This window comes from Ambystoma mexicanum, chromosome 7p (assembly GCF_040938575.1).
Source record: "Ambystoma mexicanum isolate Mex_15411 chromosome 7p, UKY_AmexF1_1, whole genome shotgun sequence".
NCBI classification, from domain to species: domain Eukaryota; kingdom Metazoa; phylum Chordata; class Amphibia; order Caudata; family Ambystomatidae; genus Ambystoma; species Ambystoma mexicanum.
Genome location: NC_090939.1, coordinates 845,971,462 through 845,989,165, shown reverse-complemented (window position 1 = coordinate 845,989,165; position 17,704 = coordinate 845,971,462). Strand labels below are relative to the sequence as shown.

Sequence of the window (17,704 nt, the reverse complement as noted above, 5' to 3'; positions counted from 1 at the left end):
GTTCGCACTCAGTGTCCTGATGTACGCCGCCCTGTTCTGGTTCGGGGCGTACGTGTTAACAATACTTATCTCCCTATTCTCTACCAATCCCCTCAGCATAACCATCCTCCCGTCTGTCTCAGCCACCACTTGCAACCGCTGAAACGGGACATGTGGCGCCACCCATATAAGTACTCCTCTTGCGTAGGCCAAGTACGAAGAGCCCACCAACACCCCCTTCCACTTGCCCGCAATCGTGTCCATCCTCTCCCGTGTAAGGTGGGTTTCCTGTAGCAATGCAATATCTATTTTCTGCCTGCGCAGATACAACATAACCTTGTTCCTTTAGTAGCCATTAAGCCCCCGCACATTCCATGTGAGTATTTTAAGGTCCCCCATGGCCTGGTATGATCCCATTCCCTCCCCCTCAGGTGCAGTGTAACCTTGAGTTCCATTCCAATCTATATAGGCTCGCATCCCCTTCAAAACCCTGTTAACCAAAAACACACCGAACTTCCCGCTCCCTCTCCCCCCCGCTTCCCATCCCTTCCCCAACACTCTCCCCCCCCCCCAACTGTTGCCCAGCTCCATCCCTGGATCTCAGGCTCCCCGCAGCTAGCTCTTTCCGGCTTTCGCCTGTACTCGAGCTCCGCAGGGTGAGGCGCCCTAGTGGCCAACCTACTATAACTACAACTACAATTCGAGGGGTAGGGTGCTACCGCCCTGCCGCTCCAATAGCACATCAAAGAACTACACATTGCTATACAGTTTAAATATATGTAACCGCCACTATATTCAAGTCCATCAAGTTTCTCACAATACGCAATATGTTATCGAGTATCAGCCTCCTACAGCCTCCTACAGCCAGGCCCATCGTTCTCAGCCTTCGCCTAGGCGCCCTTGGGATGTTCGCTCGCCGCCATAGCAAAATGCATACCGTGTCTGAGTCACTTTTCACGTCCATTTTGTGTCTCCTCCGTGTCTTGATCCGGGCAGCCCTGCAGATCCAACCGTGTTGTGGCTTCTTCTGGTGTGTCAAAAAAATGCATTTTGCTCTTATACACGACCTTCAATTTCGCAGGGTACAGCAGCATATATTTTATCCCAGCCGCCCGCAGCCTCCGTTTGATAGTTACATAGCTATACCGCTGCCTTTGGATCAGCATAGTGTAATCCGGGTATGCCGTGATAGTGCTCGAGGCCCTCTCGATTGTTCCGCCTTTCCGAAAATACTCCTATATTTTTTCCCGGTCTTTGTAGTTCAGTACTTTGGCAATTATCGCTCGTGGAGGGGCCCCTGGTCTCGGCTTCCGCATGAGGGCTATATGTGCACGCTCGACCGCAAATCCCAGTGAGAGTGTACCGGCCCTGATTCCTTGTAGGAGTAAGTTCTCGATGTAATCAGTCGGGTCCTGGCCCTCCTCACCTTCTGGCAAACCCACCACGCGAATGTTGTTTCTACTCGCTCTCCCTTCTGCTTCTTCTGCTCGAGACTCCAAGTTGGCCACTTGTTGCTTGAGGACATGGATCTCCTTTGTATTGTTGGTGCTGGTGCCCGTGTTAGATTTCACTGCGCCCTCCAAGTTGCTTGTACGTTCCGCCAGTCCCCTGACGTCTTGTCTCAGCAGGGAGACTTCGATGCCCACTGCTTCAATTTTAGTCTCCAGGGAAGTACGTAGGTCCATCATCGCAGCCCCCCAAGATTCCTTCAGCTCCATAATGGCTTCCAAAATCTGATGATTATCAGCCGCTGTCGCACCCTCAGCCTGTGCCATCGGGCCTTTGGTTGCGGTGGCCGCAGGAGACAGTTGTGCTTTTGCAAAAATGTCCATCGTGGGTTGTTTGTTCTTATTCTTGCCCACTGCCCTTCGCCCCGTCATTTTCGGTTTTCGTTGGGTCCCCCTATCACGATTCAGCAACCGAGTGTCTCCCCAACCGTACTTTCCGCTCTTTACCGACTGTCGCGGTGGTCTCCGGGCAGTCGCAACCTCCACCTCATCTCGCCACTACTAGTTCAATGCCGAGCGAGCGCTTCTCGTGCTGGTCGTGGTGCGGCCTGCATTTTCACACCTCTGCTGCCCTCGGGCCCCTGCCGTACGGGCCAGCACCCAAGCTTTCACGACTCAAGGCCTACAGCCCCCAGGGGTTTTGTTCTGCCTTCACCTCGCCATTGTCATTCTTTCCCCATGGCCGCCGCCTCTATTCGTCCTCTTCGGGTACCCTAGTTTCGTTTCTTTTGTTGTCGGCCATCTTGTGTGACAATGGACCGAACAGTCGCCGTCGCTCGTTGAGCAATTCCTCCAGACTCCCGCTTACGATTTTCTCGATCTTCATACAATGAGCGAAGCATCCATTCCCATGCGTGTGTGCTCGATTCTGGAACCCATGGCGCACTTTCAAAGTTAGTTTGTACAGATCATCTGTCGGATCCTCCGGAGCTACACGGGAAGCACGTCCTACTACATGGTTGCCCAAGCCACGCCCCGGAGGTGCCAACCTTCATCACAACCCGGAGTCGCTGAACTTGCAGGCCTGGCTCCTGCAGCACAAGAGTTTGGATGGTACGATATCCCGGCGGACTGCAAGGAGGTTCTTGCAAAGGACAGGGCGTCCTCGACTCTCAAGTGCTACGGACACAAGTGGAAGAGGTTCTCTGTCTGGTGCCGTGCACAGAAGATTAACCCTCTATGTATTACGTCCCCTCAAGTGCTACCGTACCTACTGTCGCTGGCCAAGGCGGGACTAGCGCATGCTTCCATCAAGATACACCTGGCAGCAATTTCCCAATACACCAGAACTACAGGACGGCCATCCCTGTGGTCTCATCGCCTGGTGAAGGAATTTATGAAAGGACTGTTCCGTTCGTTCCCGCCCGTGAAGGCTCCAGCCCTGGCGTGGGAGCTCAACGTGGTGCTGACTAGGCTCATGGGGCCGCCATTCGAGCCTCTGCATTCGGCACCGTTGAAGTTCCTGTCGTGGAAGACCGCATTTCTTGTGGTGATCACCTCCGCAAGACGAGTGGGAGAGATCCAGGCCCTATCCTGCAAGCCTCCATATTTGACTTTTCACGAGACAAGGGTGGCGCTGAGGACGAACCCCTCCTTTATGCCCAAGGTGCCGTCAGACTTCCATCTCAACGAGCCCTTGGTGTTACCAGTTTTCTTCCCTTCGTCGCCGGCCGAGAGGGCTTTGCACTCGCTGGATGTGGCTAGAGCGCTGAAGTTCTACGTGGACCGCACAAAGCGTTTACGGAAGACGTCACAGCTGTTTGTTAACTTTGGAACTGTGAACCAAGGGAAGGCCCTCTCGAAGGCCTCCATTTCCAAATGGCTCTCCGGCTGCATCATGCACTGTCACCGGTTGGCAAACCGACCATTGCCTGGCCGTCCGAGAGCCCATTCGACCAGAGCGATCGCTGCTACCACGGCGTTCTTGTCTGGTATGCCCCTGCTGGACATCTGCAATGCTGCTACTTGGAGGTTGATACACACCTTCACGAGATTCTACTGCGTCGACCGGGATTCCAGGGAGGAGACCAGAGTCAGCCAAGCAGTGCTGCACAACCTGTTCACCTGAAGTTGTGCCTGGTGAGGAGGTAAGAGTTGTTCAATGTTGAGTTTATGTGATGCTTAATATTGAGCCTTTGCCACCTCCCGTGGTTGTGCATATGTGTACTGCTATGTATTCTTATATTCATGAGCATGCCTGCAACTGTTGTTCTCCAGCATGGGCCTGGCATGGATTCACATGCGAACCCTCCCTCCTACCCCTCTGCGGCTCTTCACTTGGTCATACTGCCACTTTACGTGCTACCAAATCTGAGGATGGCTACCAGGGGCCGGGCTTAGGGAGAGGGCAGTCATTGGCTGGGGGCAGTATGACCCAGAGACCAGTGATTGGTTACTACTAAGAAAGACAGATCAGAAACAAAACTGATACTGATTTTTTCTTTACCGAGGATTCCTAGCCTGACGACGGGGAATATTCATGAATATGTGAATCCATGCCAGACCCATGCTGGAGAACAACAGTTACAGGTAAGTAACTTGTTCCTTCTAGGTCGTTACTCATTTTGCGCAGGTGCTTGCTGGTGCCACCCTGCTGCACTGCGTGGCTGTTAAGTCTGCCGCAATGATTTTCAGCTTTCATCCATGCTCTTGCTCAGCGGTTGGGCGCGTTGCTACATGCTAGCATCTCCTGCCATTGGGCAAGTTTGTTTTTTCTGAGGCTGACTCCTGGCAATATGGTTCTCTCGCTCAATGATAGGTCTCCTTTAGGTAAGTTGCCTAATGTCATGTTTAGTTGTTTCCTTGCTTTTCCATTGACCTGGAACAAGAAGAACGATACATGCTAGTATCTGAAAGGAGGCATGGTTTTAGGCAAAAGATTTCTGCTCCATATTACTTTGCACAAGGGGGAGGATAAGGCTGGGTCCCCCTTAGTTGTAGCTTCCTCCAGGGCAAATGCTCTAGATTCCCCCTCTTGACAAGACCGGGAAACTGGCCTTGTCACATATAGTTTTGTCTATTACTGTATTTTGTGTCTTTTTAAGAGGCAAAGCATATGTTTCTCCAAACAGGATGTCTTTCCTTTAAAGAGATTTCTTAATGTTCCCAGGAGATTGAAACTACTTGCTACCATTTCTTCCCTTTTCTGCTTTTTAGTTAAGGCTCATGTTGGGATACACATCAGCACCTTTTACTTCTGTTACTGCAACCCTGGCTCCCATGGTAATTCAAGCGCTCCCTGAGCCTCTAATACTCCTTCTGTTATGCAGTATGGCAGCTTCATAACAAGGTCTCTAATATCACCTTTTTCATAATTAGCGTCTGTGATCCCAGTTTAGTCTTTTGGGTCAAAAAGGCCTGAAGCACCTTTCTCGTTCTGTTCCTACTTGCTGAAAAGAGGGGACAGACAATACGTCTGTTAGCATCAGGCTGTTCGGCCGGTTAGTGGGCCGTGTCCCTGTTTTTGTTAAAAAAAAAAAATTAAAAAAAATAAATTAAAAAAAAGTTTGCCGGCCAACTGCGGATGCACAATGGAAGTCTTTTCTCACTTTCTGCCATGTCAAAAAGGAGTTGTCAGGCAATTATGACGATTGACCAGTAGGGGGTTACTGGAGAAGAGCGGTGATGCCTGCATAAGAGTCGGGAACGTGGGGGTTTGGGTAGCAAACACTGGAGGGGGCGACTGGATCCTGAGAGCCTTCCAAAACTGTAACCACATTAGCAAATATTGCCTAGAAGACTTGCATCCTGATTAAATCTCACAAGTTCCAGCATTCCAATCTGGCTGCTAATTGTCATTACATTAATTTCTAGTTATGCAATAAAACTGCCAGTAGGTTTCTTCTTTGAGTTCAGTTTTGTTATATTGTTACTGTTTGTAAATAGGTTACATCATATGTTCACACTTTGTATTGTATGCAACATTTTAACTGTTTGGAATAGTTAAAAATGTCCATTCTCAACCTCTTAAATTGGTTTTCAAGATGCGATTTCTAAACAGTCTTTATAACCCATGTTTTGAAGTTGTAAAATTAACTAATTACAGATATTGACCAAAAAAAAATGTTGGTTGATCAAACTTTGTATGGCATATTATTTTTTAAATAGATAACATTATGAAGATTTGAGCACACTGTATTTCCATTATTTGAGTACGTAGTATGTTAGAATGTTCTTTGAAATTATTTTACAGGCAGATTCTATAAATAATGTCACTGGTAAATGTTTAGGCTTGAAAAAAAGAGGGCACCTATACATAATATTTTTGACCTGGTCCTGAAACATTGTGTTTTGTTTTGTTTTTTAAAGGAAGTGTGTGAAGAAGCCATAAAGATAGGCCCACGTGTGGGTCTTCATCTGGATGCTGTGGTCTTTGGAGCAGAAGATTTCCGTGCCAGCATAGGTATTTTTAATGTTTATATTATGTATTGCTTTTCCTGAAACTTTAGTTACTCATAATAACCCAAAACACATTTCACAATTATATAGGTAAATGCATAAATATATCTAGCAGTTATAAGAATACATAAACCTCAAAGAACATATTATTTCTTTAAGATTTGTACTTCTTAAGTTTCACCAAATTGGATAACCTTTCATTACTGGAATGAGCTGCAAGCCAGATTTTTGGTTATGTAAGCATTCATGGAAATGCTTATGGTGCACAAATCATCACCCGCCATGTTTATGATAGTTTATGATAGTTTATTTATATAGTGCCTATACACAATGTGTTTCAAAGCGCTTCAAGACAAGGGAAGGAACAAGAGAAAATACAATGACATTCTTACAGGCCATGAACAGTAAGGATGTGAAATTAACTATTGTACTCGGCCTGACGACATTTCAGATAGTGCTGGATGGGTTGGGGTAGGGGTAAACAAGTAAGGGGAGAGGGGAGGAGACAGACGAGGTTGCTATCATACTAGGTCCAGGGACAATTCTGATAGAGTGAGTGCATAGAAGAAAGTAAGGGGAGGAGGAGAGAACAGGAGAGTAAGCAGTCCAAAAGAGTGGAGAAGCAAGAGGGGAGAGCGAGTATAATTGCAGAAGTCAGCAGTAACACATAATGTTGCATGCCAGGATACAAGATGAAGATGGGAACATCATGATTCAGGGCCACCATGAGTACAAGATGCAAAGGAAGTCCAGCATGAGAGTTGAGAAAGGGGTGACGCACTGTGAAACACTGAAGTCCATAAAAGTCAAATCTTGCATTGGCCACAAGACGGTGATGGTCAAATCAGAATGTATCAGGACAGACTCCTGCAGAAGTAGGCTGGAGGGGTAGGAGGGGGAGCAGGGTAGAAAAATCAAGCAAAACAGCCAACATCTGTGTGCGAGAAGGGTGGGGGGCACAATGCAACATCACAGGGGCACCAGAGGGGGTGGCCTGTTGGGACAGAGGGAATAAACACATATTGGTGCATGCTTGCCTGCTGTCTGAGCAAGGGTTCAGGCCCTGGGTCCTCCTTGTCCAAACAGGAATTGCCCTTTTCTTTGCCTGCCCTTCACTTCGGATGCCCGGGCGAGAGATGCTCTTGATCTTATTAGGATGTTTCTGTAGTGTCCACCTATACATACCAAACTATGCCTTAAACCTCACTTGCTTATTTTATGCTGAGGTGGTCAGATCTGAAGTCTGTCCTATGTGGATGAATTTCATCAAGTGATAGTTGTGGATGACTTTAGGTTCCTGTTTTACTTACACATATGACCAGATACTTTGCTCCTTCTACTACCCTTTAAATATGTTGCCATGTTTTTGCTGTCACTGATTACTGCTTCCACTTTTGGTCTCTTATTCACCCTTTCCTCTGCTTCATCTCACCCATTACATGGTTTTTACTCAGCTTGCTACAGTATAGTCCTATGCTGTCCCTGGAGAAGAACCATGCTCTAGAAACATCTGTAATGAATGAATAAATAACAATTGTACCTGGACTCAAAGATTGCGTAGTAATTTGTGGTAAAATGTAACTAAAATATCTTTGCTCTTTCATCGTTTGTTTCATTATTGAGAATTATAACTTTACAGCATTTATTAACATTACGAATTCTTAAGCTTCTTTGACTTTAGAATACTCGGCAGTTCCCATTCTTAGCCATTCTGAAAAATAATTTGAATGAGTCCAGCAGTACTATGCTTTCAGAGCACTACATGAATTGTCATCATTGAATATTGTGTCATTTGATTTAGGGCCTCATTATGACCCTGGCGGAACGGGTTAAACGGCGCCGTAAAAGGTGACGGCGCCGTTCAACCCGTTCCGCTACATTACGAGGTCCCCTCGTGGGACACGTTAAGCATGCCTGGGAAAACCAGGCGTGCTTACCGGGTCCCGCGAGGGGAAGAGGGAGCAAACAACGGGCCTTCTCGTTATGGCCCGTTGTTTGCTTCCTCTCCCATTCCCATTCAGCACTATGGGGGCTAAAATGGGAATGGGGAAGGACCGTGCCCGGGTCCTTGAGGGAGGAATTACCGGGCCATCCGAACTCGGAATGGCCCGGTAAATCCTCATTCCGAGGACCCGGACATGGATGCAATTTCGGCGGCAGCCATGCCGCCCGAACTCGTAATGAGGGCCTTAATCTTTTATCTGAATACCAAATGTCAGCCTTGTTTTCAGTGAAAAATATTAAATCTAAAATATGTAATGGGGACGCTTGCAACTTTGCCTTGTATGCTATTAGAGCTATCACTTATATAGCATTCCGTTACTATTTATGTTCCCAGCTGTGCGTTTATGAATGGGGTGAGGCCAATCATATGCAGACGAGTCCAGCAACTCCACAAAATGTTCAGTGCAGTCTGAACTGCTGATCCATGTTCTCTCTCCACAGAACAAGAAGAAACAACGGAAACATTCTGCCTCTTTGGATTTTGCTAGTTTGTTTGGTTGCGAATTTGTGTTTTGTGTAGTGAAACAAAGAGCTTTAACCCTATAGCCACATGCTTTATGTAAAGAACATAAAGCCAGGTGATATAGGGCCTCTAAATGTGCACTCACCATTTTCCATTGGCTTTTGATAATTGACTCTTGGTGAGTAAGATAAGGAAGTTGTGCTGTGTGTATGTGGATAACTGAGATGTCGAGTGACATTTTATTTAGTAGCTTGTGACTTGAAATGTTTACCCTTCATGAGAGGTTTGTTCCGGACATTCCCTCCGTTTTCCACCGACGTGGAGCCTGAATATTGTGCTAGCAGGGTTAATGAAAAAAAAAATAGTTTTTGTCATGGAAAGTGGCTTTTCTAATAGCTATAACATCAGCTAGACGGATCTCGGAGTTGCAAGCGTTGGTCATAGACCCTACGTACCTCAGATTTTTCAACGACAAAGCGATTCTGTCAAGTCCTCGTTTCATCCCGAAAGTTCCTACAACTTATCATAAGCACTCATCCATTGTCCTGCCCACCTTCTTCGCGACCCCTTCATCGGCTGCGGAAAAGGTGCTACATACCTTGGACATCAAGAGAGCTCTAAAATGTTACCTTCATCGAACTCAACAAATTCGATCTACACAGCAACTCTTCGTTGCATATGGCCCTTTGGCAAAAGGGAAGGAAATTTCAAAACAGGGACTGGCCCGATGGGTCTCGTCGACGATTGCCTTCTGTCATTCAAAAGCGGGAAAACCACTACAAGGACGTCCGAGAGCTCACTCAACCAGGGCGACTTCGTCGTCGACGGCGTTGTGGGCGGGGGTACCACTGACAGACATTTGCCAGGCGGCAGCATGGCAAGTGCCTCACACATTCACCCGCCACTACTGCCTCGAATGACAGCATGCAGACGAAATACAAATGGGAAGAGCAGTCTGGCGACATCTGTTTCAGTAAGGTAAGCCCTTTTTGAAGAAGGGTCTATGCTGATTTGGACACATGTATGTATAAATATATGTATCGATATAAATGTGTGTGTTTAAGTATACTATTATAGCTTTATATGGATATTGCTCTGTGCAATTACTGTGGCACGCTTTAAAATCAAATCTTATGTGAACGTGATTCGCTATATGCAGGATTGGGTGGGTGCTGGATTGCATTCACACCTCCCCCTTTTTCAGGATCACTGCTGTGCATTCTATTCTAAGCATGTGAATCCATAAAAGATCCAATGCTGGAGAAGGGAATAGTTTCTTACCTGTAACTACCTGTAACTCCATTTCGAAGGGATTGTGTCCTCCGACGTATTCCTTATCTTTGATATACGTTTCCAGCTTGCTGGCTTTGGAAATGTTTTCTCTGTAGAGGGCGCTGCGTGTCGACGTCCGCCGAGTCGATGTCCCTCGACGGCCACCGTATTGGCGCTGACGTCACCAAGCCCATAAATAGACACGCGCTGCGTCCGTTGCTCAGTTCCGTTTTTCCGCACTTCGTGGGGCCTCGGAACGTCGTTGCTCAGTTCAGTCAGTTAATCTATATCTAATTCGACGAATATTCCTTATTGTTCTCGATGGCTTCTTCATCAGAACCAATGACGCCACGATCCGGCTTCAAGAAATGTCGAGACTTTCGGTAAAAAAATGTCAATAACTGATCCACACAGGGTCTGTTTATGGTGCTTGGGGTCCGAGCACCATTGTTCAGAGTGTGAGGACTGTATGTCCATGACGGCGAAAGCCCGGAAGGAGTGAAAGGGGACGCTCGAGAGAGGTAAGTCAGCCAAAACCTCCTCGAAGGTTTCGTCGGCCGAGTGGAGGCATTCGTCTCCTCGCCGTTGAAAACACTCCCATTCTAGATCTCGAAGCAGCTCCCACCATTCGTCGAGATCTAGACACTCGAAAAGGAGATGTCGAAGGTCCCATTCCTTGTCGTCTTCGGTGTCCCCAGAAAGAGTTTCCTGTCCCACCAAACACAGTTCTCAAACCGAGTGGGAGGAATTCAGAAAGAAAATGTTAAGCGTCTTCGAGAACGCGGCCTCGACCCCCTCGAAGACAGCTGGGGGTGATACCCCGGGTGAAAAACCCAAAAAATCAAAACGCCGCGAGTCGCAGCACCCGGCGAAACATTCCACCCGAGAGCGCCATGAGCCATCGGGTAAGAAGGCACCATCTTCCACACCGTCGTCGAGGGTTCCTTCGACGCCGTCGTCGAAGATTCCCTCGACGCACGGGTCAGCGCCATCGATGCCACTGTCGAAGGGTTCCTCGACGCATCGGTCGATCGACTCGACGCCATCGTCGACGCTGATGAAAGAGAGGACCAAGGCTCCACAGCCAACAGTGTTTTCAAGGGCCTCCAGCACGACGCCGAGACCGTCGTCGATGCCCTCGAGTAGGATCCCGATCTTCTCAAAATCTTCGAGGCCCCTTCCAGTTTTCTCGACGCCATTTTCGGCACCTTCGAGGCCGGTTACATCGGCGTCGACGATGTCGACATTTTCTCGTCCGATAGCGACGAGTTTGGCTCCTTCAGCCCTAGAGATGGTCTTTACTCCATTTCAGAGAGAATACCCTGCTCTTTCTTCAATTTATGAATCCATGCAGCCCTACAAAGAAAAATTGCTTCCAATTGGCAGACTCCCCAAGTCATCCCAGCAGTCAATAAAAGACTGTCGACAAAGTATAGGGTAGCGGCTGCTGACCCTGAATACCTGTCAAAACACCCGACCCCAGAGAGCCTGGTGGTTCAAGCGGCAACTTCATCCAGCAGTAGCACTGCTTACCCTACTGTCCCACAGGACAGGGATGACAAGAGGTACGACTCTATGGCAAAGAAAGTCTTCTCGGCCTGTAGTATGGCGTTGAAGTCTATCAACGTCACCTGAACGCTCGCCAGGTTCAGTCACACATTATGGGAGTGTGCTTCATCAGCTGCTGACTGCATACCCGATGGAGAGGAGAAGGAAGCCTTCCTTAACATCATTCAAGATGGCAAAGATGCCATGTGCGAGTCTCTTCAAACTGGCATCAATTCCGCTGACAGTATCAGCAGGGCCATGGCGGCTAGTACAACAATCCGCAGGCATGCGTGGTTACGAAAGTCTGGCTTTGCTCCAGATGTACAGGCCAGACTTTTGAATATGCCCTTTGACTGCTCTTCGTTATTCGGAAAAAAGGCTGATGACAGTCTGGAAAAGTTAGACTTCTAAAGCAGCAGCAAAATCCTTAGGAGCTGCTATCCGCCAAACTCCTTTTCGCCCCTCAGGAACCTCTGGGAGAGGAAAGTCCTTTCGCTATTATTCCGCATTCGGAAAAGGCAGAGGACAGCCGGCTCAAAGGGGCCAAAGAAGATCCACCCGAGGTGGACGGGTCAAAGGTACTAAGACCACAGCAGCAGCAGGTGCCTCTTTACCCTCGGCATCTGCATCAGCTGCCCCCAAACCACTCTGAGGCCTTTGCACACAAGACACCTGTAGGGGGCAGGTTAACTCACCATCTGACGGAATGGCTGGCTATAACGTCAGATGCTTGGGCGTTGGAGACAGTTGCCCAAGGTTACTGCCTACCCTTTCTACACATCCCTCAGAGTCATCCACCGGGGAACAGCTCCCGAAAAGTTCCAGATCCACTCCTCTTGCAGGAAATTATGGACCTGCTAGAGAAAGGTGCCATAGAACCGGTACCTGTAGCGGACAGGAACAAGGGCTGGTGCTCCCCCTACTTTCTCATACCAAAGAAGGACAGAGGACTGAGACCCATCCTGGACTTAAGAGAATTGAACAAGTTCCTCAGGAAGGACAAGTTCAAGATGGTAACTCTCTCTCAGATCCTTCAGGCCCTCCAGCTCCAGGACTGTCTGGTATCTCTGGACCTTCAGGATGCTTATTTCCATGTGCCAATCCATCTCAAGCACAGGAAATACCTGAGGTTCGCAATTGGCAACTCTCATTATCAATTTTGAGTTCTGCCATTTGGGCTGACCTCCGCCTCGAGGGTCTTCACCAAACTGATGTCGGTAGTGGCGGCGAGTCTAAGGAGGGAAGGGATCCACGTCTGTCCCTACCTGGATGATTGGCTGATCAGGGCCGTATCTTCGGAACAGGCCCGGACCCAGCTAGATTATGTCTGCCTCTTCCTTCACAGACTGGGCTTCTCCCTCAATTTAAAGAAGTCATAGATGATACCATCTCAGAGACTCCAGTTCATTGGAGCGGTCCTGGACACTTCCCTGGGAAAAGCCTCGCCACCAGAGGTGAGGGCTCAAGATATTCTACAGATGGTCACCAAGTTTCAAAATGCCCAACGTCTCCCAGCCTTCGACTTTTTGAGGTTGCTAGGCCTCATGGCATCCTGCATCTTCCTTGTGCCAGAGGCTCGCCTGAGAATGAGATCTCTTCAGTGGGCACTGAGAAGTCAGTGGTCACAATTCTCAGGGAGAATGTCAGAACTCCTCTGGATTCCGGACAAGGTAGCCCATGACCTTCAGTGGTGGGCCTATTCAGAGAACATCTTGAAAGGAGAACTGTTTTGGCAACCATGGCCGGAGATAACAGTAGTCACAGACGCCTCGCTCACAGGCTGGGGAGCCCATGCCAACGACTTGACCATCAGCGGTCGTTGGTCTCCATCGGAGTCCAGACTACATATCAACCTATTAGAGCTGAGAGCGATCAGACTAGCGCTGAAAGCTTTCCTGCCATCAGTACAGGGGAGAAATGTCCTGATAATGACGGACAACACGGTGGCCATGCACTACCTCAACAAAAGAGGAGGCGTAGGTTCACTACCACTGTGCAGAGAGGCAATGCGGCTCTGGTTTTGGGCAATTCGGGAAGGAATCTCTCTATCGGCAGTCCATCTAGCCGGAGAGAAGAATTTGACAGCAGACGCTCTGAGCAGGCAGAGCACAGTCTCCCACGAATGGGAGCTAGCTCAGGAAGTCCTTCAAGTGATCTTCGCCCTTTGGAGAACCCCTCAGGTGGATATGTTCGCCACAAGCACCAACAGGAAGTGCGATCGGTTCTGTTCAAGGGAATTTCCCCCGAGAGGAGCTCTGGGAGACGCGCTCGTAGTGGACTGGGAGTTTCCACTCCTTTACGCGTTTCCACCAGTCCCTGTTATTCCTCAAATGATCAGGAGGTTGAGAAGATTCCGGAAAACCATGATCCTAATTGCCCCGGACTGGGCCAGGAGAACGTGGTACCCGGACCTTCTAGATATGTCCATCTGTCCTCCAATCAGTCTTCCACTCAAAGAGAATCTTCAATTGCAGAAGGGAGGTCAGGTTCTCCATCCAGACATCAGAATCCTCAACCTTCATGTTTGGCTTCTGAAAGGTTGCGGTACAAGGATTGGGATCTCCCTGAAAACGTCATGGAGGTGTTGCTTTCGGCCAGAAGACCAGCAACAAAGTCTTTATACCGCTGCCGTTGGAACAAGTTTTGCAGCTGGTGTAGGGAAGAGAGTATCGACCCTTTTTCATGCGGTACACCAACGGTGCTATCGTTTCTACTCTACTTGGCAAACTCAGGCCTTCAAGTTGGCACTGTAAAAGGCTATCTTGCAGCGCTTTCTATCTTCAAGCGCACTGCGGAGGAACCATCGTATTTCAAAATTCCTCTAGTGGTACAATTTCTCAAGGGTCTGACTAATGTTTACCCTCCAAAACCATTCCAGGTTCTATTATGGGACTTAAACTTAGTCTTAAACTTCTTAATGGGCACTCCATTCGAGCCACTTCACTCTTGCGCATTAAGGTTTCTCACACTTAAAACTGTCCTACTTGTAGCACTAACATCGGTAGAAGGGGGAGTGAGCTTCAAGCTCTCTCCTGTAAACCCCCACATACAATCTTCCACAAGGACAAGGTTGTCCTCCGGGTGAAGCCTAATTTTCTCCCAAAGGTAGTTTCTGAATTCCATATTACTCAGAAAATTGCCTTGCCTTCATTCTACCCTCCTCCCCATCCGGGGAAAGAGGAGGAAAGGCTACACAGGCTGGACCCTAGGCGAGCTCTCAGCTTTTACATCAGCAGAATGGCTAGAATCAGGCAAGCAGACCAGCTGTTTGTAGGATACTCAGGTCACAAGTTGGGACTACCCATAACAAAACAAACCATCTCCAGGTGGATTACCTTGGCCATCCTGGAATGTTATAGACTAGCAGGGAAAGAGCCACCCCAAAACCTCAGGGCTCATTCAACCAGGGGTATTGCAGCTTCTTCGGCTCTCCAGAGAGGGTTACCGGTCCATGTGCGGCTGCCACATGGTCGTCCGCACATACATTCGCAAAATTTCACAACCTGGATTCCTCCACTGCTCAAGAGACCAGATTTGGCAAAGCCGTATTATACTCGGTCCATCCCTAAAGGGATATATAACACTATCACTCCCTCCTCCAATTACATACCACTGCTATGGGAGTCTATCAACGTAAGGAATACGTCGGAGGACACAATCCCTTCGAAGAACAAGTTACTTTCTTACCTGGTAACGTTCTTTCGACGGGATGTTCCTCCGACGTATTCCTTATCGCCCCTCCCATCCATCCCCGCAGTGATAACTTCCCTTGTGGTTGCAGCTTTCACTCCTTCAAGGTTACTAACCAATTCAGGCATGTCTTTCTTATACTACAAAACGGAACTGAGCAACGGACGCAGCGCGTGTCTATTTATGGGCATGGTGACGTCGGCGCCGATACGGTGGCCGTCGAGGGACATCGACTCGGCGGACGTCGACGCGCAGCGCCCTCTACAGAGAAAAAAATTCCGAGGCCAGCAAGCTGGAAACGTATATCAAAGATAAGGAATACGTCGGAGGAACATCCCGTCGAAAGAACGTTACCAGGTAAGAAAGTAACTTGATCTTCTCCAGCATTGGTATCTTTCATGGATTCACATGCGCCCACCGGCCTCCCCTAAATGCAATCATCTTGTATTTCTTGGTTTCACCCCATTCTACTTTGGAGGGGTCGAAATCTGAAGGGAGCCGCGGGGGCGGGGCATTTATACTGCTACGTCCTAGTGGGGCGTGCGTGCGCGACCCAAAACGACGTAGATAGGACACAAAAGTGTCGAACGTTTTCCTATGTGAAACGGCTTTATAAGCTACCGAGGGTTCCCAATCTGTCGACGGGGAATATTCTAAGCATGGGAATCTATGAAAGATACCAATGCTGGAGAAATGGAGTTACAGGTAAGAAACTATTCCCATCCCCATTATTGCAGTTTGTTACTATTAAAATTGTAAATCAAAAAATATTCAGCACTAACCTTAACATGGGATTTGGTATGCATATGTTCTTCTCGCTGAAGTTCAACCATACTGTTGTGTTGATAACTGCCACCAAAATATTAAATATGTTGGTAATTCCCAAAAATATAAGTAATTATTTTGCTAGATTAAATCAGCATTTGTAATCCAGCATTGCATATTTCATTATATTTTAAGATATCAATGTAATGATCCCTTAATGTTTGAGACAAAAAGCTTTTGATGGTAAAGTGGGCCACTACTCAAATTCCCACAGTGCTGCCTGAAAAATAACCATGATCTTTCTGATTAAAAACTGTTCTATGGGAGATGTTGACATCTTTCACCTCAATAATTGCATCTATATTACTATGTAAAGAAGTTCATATCTGACCACCATATTATCTCCACCACAAGTTGTGTATATTCTGTCATCAACTACAAGTATACATTTAGTTCTTGCTTTGTATGGAGTGAAACTGGAAGTCCCGGACTTAACCCGGAAGGCAACATAAATGTGTTTGACTTTGTAAACAAAGTCTTTGCTTCATCACTTTAAGTATTCTTTTTTTCCACTTTGTTTTTATTGAACATTTTTCATAGAACAAAACATTGTAGTACACTTTTTAAACAACAATGTGCTCTCACACTAAATACCCCTGCCCCTTCCCTCCCCCCGCACTAGAACTACAAAGCGCCGCTGAACGTTGGGGACGTGTGGAACAGTATTATTGAGTCTGAGCCTATAGGTCTTGACTGGTGCAACAGGTTCTTTGCACACTGTGCCTTGGAGAGGTTTATTTTCAGCCGAGAGAATACGCCGAACATTTGTATCTGGCCCAGAAGGCATGGGAGTGAGTCATGTAAATTGGTCACGTAGCAGAGAATGTCATCCGCAAATAGTGAGAGTTTGAAGTCATGATCCCCACAGCGCATTCCCGTGATCCCCTGGTCCAACCTGATGGCAATGGTTAAGGACTCCATCGCCAGGGCATACAGAAGTGGGGAGATGAGTCAGCCCTGTCTAGTCCCTCTAGAAAGGTGAAGGGGGGAAGAAATAGAGCCATTCACTGCTACTCTTGCAGAAGGGCCATTTTAAAGAGTTGCGATCCACCCTTGAAATTTGTCACCTAGGTCCATCCTTTGCAGAACCTTGCCCATATAGGGACACTCAACCCGGTCGAAAGTTTCTCTGAGTCTAAGGATATGAGATACGCCTCCAGTTCCTTGCTCGAGGATTCATGCATTAGGTCTAGGGTCCTTCTTATATTGTCAGCCCCATGCCTGCCTGGGATAAACCCTACCTGGTCCCTGTGGACCAGGAAGGGGAGGTGTTGAGCCAACCTGTTAGCCAGAAGCTTCGCTGAAATTTTCACATCCATGTTAAAGAGGGAGATGGGTCTGTAGGACTGGCACTGTGTCGGGTCTTTTACCTCTTTGGTTTTACTACAATAAGGGCCGACAGGACTACGTTGAATAACTTGGCCATGAACGGGGCCCGGATGGACCGAAAGGATTTATAGAAGGATACCGTGAACCCGTTGTCTTCCGGTGTGGTGCCCCCTTTCATTGAACTGATGTTATCTATCATCTCCTGGGCAGAGATAGACAGTTCAAAGGGGTCAGCTTTCTCAGATGGGAGGTGTGGAATTGGGAGGGAATCAAGGAATCGGTCAGCATCGGCCCCATCCCCCTTGTATTCTGACTTATGCAGCCCACATAGTACTGTCGGATGTCCTCTGCTATAAGGGAATCGTCTAGGAGTTTGTTGTTCTAAAGCTCCCTTAACCTCCAAGCCAAGATCTTGTCATCCTTTTCCCCCTTTTCCATATACCTTTGTTTTAGGAAGGCCAGTTTCCTTTACGTTTAGCCCACCAGGAGCGCCTCCAGTTTCGCTTTATATTGCTGGAGTTCTGCCCACCTACCCGGGAACATTTGAGATTTCAGTTTGCCCCCCGGCTGGATAGCTTTGATTTTCTCTCTAAGGAGTTTTTTTTTCTTTCTCCCTTTCTCTTTTTCTCCTTGCTCCCATACCAATGAGAACCCCTGTACCGTGGCTTTAAACACCTCCCAAACTCCC

General features: G+C 47.9%; 1 protein-coding gene across 3 annotated transcripts in view; it reads left to right on the top strand.

Moving 5' to 3' along the window:
- Positions 1-17,704, top strand: part of CLYBL (citramalyl-CoA lyase) — a 2,832,351-nt gene that overhangs the window by 1,969,811 nt on the left and 844,836 nt on the right. For all 3 annotated transcript variants that reach the window (XM_069637009.1, XM_069637010.1, XM_069637008.1), the window contains one exon: positions 5,796-5,889. In XM_069637009.1, the coding sequence (XP_069493110.1) occupies positions 5,796-5,889 (94 nt within the window). The remainder of the gene's footprint in view (positions 1-5,795; positions 5,890-17,704) is intronic.